General features: G+C 45.7%; 1 protein-coding gene across 1 annotated transcript in view; it reads left to right on the forward strand.

Annotated features, from left to right (window-relative positions):
• The window catches only part of LOC147901340 (protein NRT1/ PTR FAMILY 8.1-like), a 7,176-nt gene extending 4,672 nt beyond the window's left edge, over window positions 1-2,504 (forward strand). Inside the window, exons 2-4 of the mRNA XM_087376472.1 lie at window positions 241-475; window positions 729-1,279; window positions 1,425-2,504. Of these exons, the coding sequence (XP_087232598.1) occupies window positions 241-475; window positions 729-1,279; window positions 1,425-2,370 (1,732 nt within the window). The 3' untranslated portion in view covers window positions 2,371-2,504. The remainder of the gene's footprint in view (window positions 1-240; window positions 476-728; window positions 1,280-1,424) is intronic.
• Window positions 2,505-6,637: the final 4,133 nt, after the last annotated feature.

A 6,637-nucleotide genomic window follows, 5' to 3' on the forward strand; every position in this document is an offset into this window, starting at 1 on the left:
TTCTTCATACTGGGTAATGAAGGAGATTTCGTTGTTGCAAATTCTTGCTAGCTGAGTAGGGCAGTCTGATATCTTACGTTGCGGATTCAATTGTGATGTTCCTAAAAGAGTAGGGCAGCCGCTTGCTGCTAGCTGCGATGTGATTTGGGAAGCTGTGTTTGCTACTTCAGCGTGGGTACAGGAGCAAGCGTGTTTTGATACGTAACTGGATTAGACAAGGCAGGGGTTGCTTATTTACAGATATGTTGAATTGACAGCAAATCAGGCGCTGTGGAATGTGGCGAATCTGGCGGTAGGCACCAATTTGGTGCTTTATTTTACGAGGGTGTTACGAGTGAGCAACGCAACAGCGGCAAACAACGTGACCAACTGGTTTGGAACAATGTGGCTGGTGACTCTGTTAGGAGGATTTCTGGGCGATTCCTACTGGGGACGTCTGTGGACCTGTGTTGTATTTCAAGTCGTCCATATAGTGGTGAGGATTATTCCGCCTTCTTCAACACAGGAGTTTGTTTGGGCCGTCTAGCTTATTATAGCAAAGATAGGAATCGTAGCAATGACAGATGGAGAGTGGGAAGCTGGCGTAGCAGTAATTAATAAGAGAAGCAGAAAGGATAGGAAGCTGTGAGAGAGTACATCAGGGATTATTGTTGACTCTTCCAGGAAATTGTGCCCAACTGCGCGACATTACAGGTGAACGAAACTCGTGTCTTTCCAATTGTTTGCAGGGTTTGGTCTTGCTCGCGTTGTCCGTCACCCTGAATGCGCTGAAGCCTGCGGCTTGCCCTACACCTGCGAGCTTGAGCTGTCCCCAGCCGTCGGGAGTAAGCGTAAACGTATTCTTCATAGCCATCTACATCATCGCGCTGGGCAGCGGCGGTTACTTGCCGGCTTTCATGGCCTTGGGAGCTGACCAGTTCGACACCGAGACGGAGAGAACCTATTTCTTCGGGTGGCTCTTCTTCTCCACCAACGTAGGCGCGATCTTCGCCAATACGGTGTTCGTGTTCTTGGAGAATCAAGGCCGCTGGGCGTTGGGGTACTGGCTGACCACGGGGGTAGGAGCGGTGGCGTTCCTGGTGTTTGCGATCGGATTTGGAACGTATAGGCATTACAGGGTTGGAGGAAATCCGTTCACGAGGGCAGCGCAGGTATTGGTGGCGATGGCAAGGAAGTGGAGGGTGAAGGTGCCGGAGGATACAGGGCTGTTACACGAGCTGGCGGAGAAGGAGTTAGTGAGGCAAGGCAGCAGGAAGATGGAGCACACGCCAAGGTTCAGGTAAAGCTTAACGGGCGCTTCTGGGCGTTTCTGTGGGCGTTTTTGGGGCGTTGTGGCGTTCCTGGCTTTTTGTTGCGTTTCTGTTGTTTCCGCCATGGGCGTCGCTTCTCTGCTGATCCTTTTGCTGCGATGAGTATTTCGCCAGGTTCTTGGACAAAGCCGCCATCAAAGTGGCCAACGAGCAGGATCCGTGGCGCCTCAGCACCGTGACTCACGTCGAGGAGGTGAAATGCCTGTGCCGGATGCTCCCCATCTGGCTCTGCGCCATCCTCTTCTCCGCGGTCTTCTCGCAGATCAACACCCTGTTCGTGGAGCAAGCGGCGGCGATGGACACGCATCTGGGGCGGGGCGGCTTCAAGGTGCCGCCGGCGTCGCTGAGCGTGTTCAACGTGGTGAGCATATTTCTGTGCACGGTGTTGTATCCGAGGACGGTGGTACCGGTGGCGAGGGCGGTGACGGGAAGGAAGGAAGGACTAACGCAATTACAAAGGATGAGCGTAGGGCAAGTGGTGGGAGCGGTGGGGATGGCGGTGGCGGCGTTGGTGGAGATGAGGAGGCTGAGGGCGGCGCCAAGGAGGCTGAGTGTGATGTGGCAGGTGCCACAGCAGGTAATATTGGGGGCGTCACAAGTGTTTGTAGTGGTGGGTGCGATGGATTTTTTTTACACGGAGGCGCCACATGCGATGCGTGGCATGGTGAGTGCGCTTTCTTTGGCCAACCTGGCGCTGGGCAGCTATGCCAGCTCGGTTCTTGTCTCCGTTGTAGTTCGCCTCTCCACCGCCGGCGGACGCCGGCCGGGTTGGATCCCGGCCGGCGATCTCAATCGCGGCCACCTCGACTATTTCTTCTGGCTCCTCGTCGCCCTTACTCTTCTCAATACTGCCATCTTCGTCGCCGCTGCCCTCTGGTACTGCTCCTCCTCCCCCCCACGCCCCCCCCCCCGCCCTCCCCATGCCCTCCTCCTCCCCCTCCACCACCACCCCTTCCGTCGTCCACCCTTCCGCCTCCCCCGACGCTTGAACACAAACTTGCGCGGAACAAAAGATGGACATACGTCTACTTACAACCTCCTTTCCGTCCACTGCAAATAGTTTATCCCCTCCTCCGCCTCTTCTTCTGCACCCACCTTTCCCAGTCCTTGCTCTCCCCTGCTAGATTTCGCCTGAATACACACCTCCACTGCCGAGTTTGGTATCCCCTCCGCCTTTTCTTCTCCTTCGATCATAGCCCACCTCTCCCATGCCCAGCTTGCTCACTGCACCTTCCCTATTCTACTCTACTTATCCACCCCGCGGCTGCAGCCTTCTGAACATACTTTTGATATATAGAAAGCTCCCTCCGTGTAGCCGTGAAAAACATTGTTCTCCCAGCGCCATTCTACCTTGGAGCCTTGTACATATCCCAGCAGTCCAGCTATGCACGACCGAAAGGTGTACGTACAAATGCTTACGGCCATATCAAACCTGCAGCTTTATATGTTGCACTAAAAATGATAAGGTTCGAACTGACAATCTTTAAGAGCACTCAGTGACCTGAACGCCGGCCGTCTATGAGCTGTGTACTACAGACCATGCACGTGAAATTGAAATTCGGAGGGAACAAACCTAAACCTGTTCGTAATACAAGATGGCTCACTTACTCTAATCTAATGGGTCGTTCGAGTTCAAAAATTCACAACACTTAAACTATAGAACAAACCAAGAAGCAATTATTATCCATGTTCATAGTTTACTCTAGTGGACTCTAATGGTCGTTCGAGTTCAAAAATTCACAACACTTATTTTCATGATGAGGATCAATGAGAGAGTACTCGTAATTTTTGAAAGAAAATTCCCATAGTGAGAAAAACTATATTTGCATGTATTAAATTAAAAAAAAAAAAAATTGCTAGGGTTGGTTTTTTTTCGTTCCTTGTGCACGTTGTTATCTGTATTTATGCACTTCTTCTCCTCACATTTGTTTGTAACCAAGCATCCATGATTGGTCGTTGCATCTTTGGCCATATCACAATCAAAGTTAAATATTGAATAATCCTCTGTTATCTCATCCTCGTTTTTAACATACTCTTAGGACCATTCAATGAATTCAATGTTCTATGAGAGTATTGAGAACCTTGAAACTCTTCCACTCCTGAGAGAACATCACTCATTGGGACATCTTGCATGGCTTTCACAAATCCACAAGCTTGATTGACACCAGGTTTGTTAATATGCATGAACTCATCCACACTTAACAAGACATCGCTATTGAAACCTTTGCCCTTCTCACTATGCAAGAATTCATCCACCCCAGATAAGGCTTTGCTTCTAAAATCATTTTGTTTCTCGGAACCAATGAACTCATCCACTCCAGATAAGATGTCACTTCTATAATTGAGTACATTGAAATCATCCACATTTGAAGTGATAGAGCTTGGCACATGGGCACGCTTTTTAGGTCCTTTGATATTGTAGTATACCTTGTCTTTATCATTGAAAACCACGTGCCTCTTTCTCATGTTTAAAAATTGCATGCTCCATCTCATATTCTTGCTTACCTCATAGTAGGGATCACATAAGGATGTTATGTTATCAACCATACCATCATCAGTGACTTTTAGAATCCTCATCTGTGCAAATGATCATTGCTCCACTTGTTCAAATCCCAATACTTCACCTTCTGCTACAGTCTTATTTGCAAATGATCTCATTTGTAAAATGTCCCCTATAGTAAAATCCAAGGTGGTGCACTTTGTATGCTTGATAATGTCTGTTGCATAAGTCTCATCTTTGTCCCATGCTATAAATGATTTGTTGGATGTATTGTAGGGCATAACATCTCTAAGTGTTTCCATATCTCCACATTTATACTTTAGCTCAACATGTGTGCTAAGAATCTTTGATACAGTAACTGCCACCTTATCTTCGCCAAGTCTTCGAAAGTGGCAAACTGAATTGGGATCACTATCATGCATTGTAGCAAATGCAACTACTTCTCTTTTGCTACATAAAATCACATCCATCCCTGGAACAAAATCTATAGCCATCTCCTTTGTGAGAGTCCTTCGCAAGCAAGCTGCAGTAGCAACAATTACATAAAAATTAGTCTCTTTTTAATAATCTACTCATTTCTTATAATATTTAATTAGTACTTAATTTATTGGTGGGAGAAGTTATCCAATCAAGTACTCATCAGATGGACATGCCAAGTTATCCTTTGCATGGTTGATCGAGCATTAAATACTATTTTTGCTCTAGTGTCATGCACATCCGTAAAAAAACACACTGCTAGGTATGTTATCTAATCAAGCACTTATGGGATGGATGTGCCGCTTTGCATGTAAGTCAATTCCACCTAGTTGAAGGTGTGTGCAAAGTATTGTGCCCATCGGATATGCTTTTCATTGTCGATCAAGCATAAAACACCGTTTTTGGCTTAGTGTCATGCACAACCATGAAAAAACACGGTCCTGAGTGTGTTAATCAAACAAGTACTTATCGGATGGGGGCTCCACTTTTCACGCAAGTCCGTTTCAACTAGGTTGAGATGCGTGCAAAGTATTATCACCATTGGATATGCTTTGCATGGTCAATTACGCATTATACAATGTTTTTCTCGTAGTGATATGCACATCTGCAAAAAAAACACGCCCTTAGGTATGTTATCTGACCAAGTACTTATCGGATGGGTGTGCCTCTTTGAGAACATTTCAATACCACCTAGGTTAAGGTATAGGAAAAGTATTGTTCCCATCGGATATGCTTTGCATGGTCGATGGAGCATTAAATACCATTTTTGCCTTAGTGTCATGCACATCTGTAAAAAACACGCTGCTAGGTGTGTTATCCGATCAAGTACTTATGCGATGGAAATGCCACTTTGCATGTAAGTCAATTCCACCTAGTTGAAGGTGTGTGCAAACTATTGTGCCCATCGGATATGCTTTGCATTGTGGATCAAGCATAAAACACCGTTTTTGCCTTAGTGTCATGCACAACCATATAAAAACGTAGCCATAGGTGTGTTATTCAAACAAGTACTTATCGAATGGGGGCTCCACTTTGCACACAAGACCGTTTCAACTACGTTGAGGTGCGTGCAAAGTATTGTCACCATCAGATATGCTTTGCATGGTCGATCATGCATTATACACCGTTTTTTCCCTAATGATCATCAGATATGCTTTGCATGGTCGATCATGCATTATACACCGTTTTTTCCCTAATGATATGCACATCCGCAAAACAACACGCCCTTAAGTGTGTTATCTGACCAAGTACTTATCGGATGGGTGTGCCTCTTTGAGAACATTTCAATACTACCTAGGTTGATGCGTAGGAAAAGTGTTGTGCCCATCGGATATCCTTTGCATGGTCAATCAAGCATTAAATACTATTTTTGCTCTAGTGTCATGCACATCCCTAAAAAAATATGCTGCTAGGTATGTTATCCGAAAAGCACTTATGGGATGGGCGTGCACTTTGCATGTAAGTAAATTCCACCTACTTGAAGGTGTGTGCAAAGTATTGTGCCCATCGGATATGCTTTGCATTGTCCATCAAGCATAAAACACCGTTTTTGCCTTAGTGTCATGCACAACCATGAAAAAACACGGTCCTAGGTGTGTTAATCAAACAAGTACTTATCGGATGGGGGCTCCACTTTGTATGCAAGTCCTTTTCAAGTAGATTGAGGTGCGTGCAAAGTATTGTCCCCATCAGATATGCTTTGCATGGCCGATCACACATTATACACCGTTTTTTCCCTAGTCATATGCACATCCGCAAAAAAACACGTTGCTAGGTATGTTATCCGATCAAGCACTTATGGGATGGGTGTGCCACTTTGCTTGTAAGTCAATTCTACCTAGTTGAAGGTATGTCCAAAGTATTGTGCCCATCGGATATGCTTTGCATTGTCGATCAAGCATAAAACACCGTTTTTGGCTTAGTGTCATGCACAACCATGAAAAAACACGGTCCTAAGTGTGTTAATCAAACAAGTACTTATCGGATGGGGGCTCCAGTTTGCACACAAGTCCGTTTCAACTAGCTTGAGATGCGTGCAAAGTATTGTCACCATCGGATATGCTCTGCATGGTCGATTATGCATTATACAACGTTTTTTCCGTAGTGATATGCACATCCGCAAAAAAACATGCCCTTAGGTATGTTATCTGACCAAGTGCTGATCGGATGGGTGTGCCTCTTTGAGAACATTTCAATACCATCTAGGTTAAGGTGTAGGAAAAGTATTGTGCCCATCGGATATGCTTTGCATGGTCGATCGAGCATTAAATACAATTTTTGCCTTAGTGTCATGCACATCCGTAAAAAAACACGTTGCTAGGTATGTTATCCGATCAAGTACTTATGCGAT

The sequence above is a fragment of the Dipteris shenzhenensis genome, chromosome 6 (genome assembly GCF_047967505.1).
Source record: "Dipteris shenzhenensis isolate YYH24624 ecotype China chromosome 6, Dip_SZ_1.0, whole genome shotgun sequence".
In the NCBI taxonomy this organism is placed as follows: Eukaryota; Viridiplantae; Streptophyta; class Polypodiopsida; order Gleicheniales; family Dipteridaceae; genus Dipteris; species Dipteris shenzhenensis.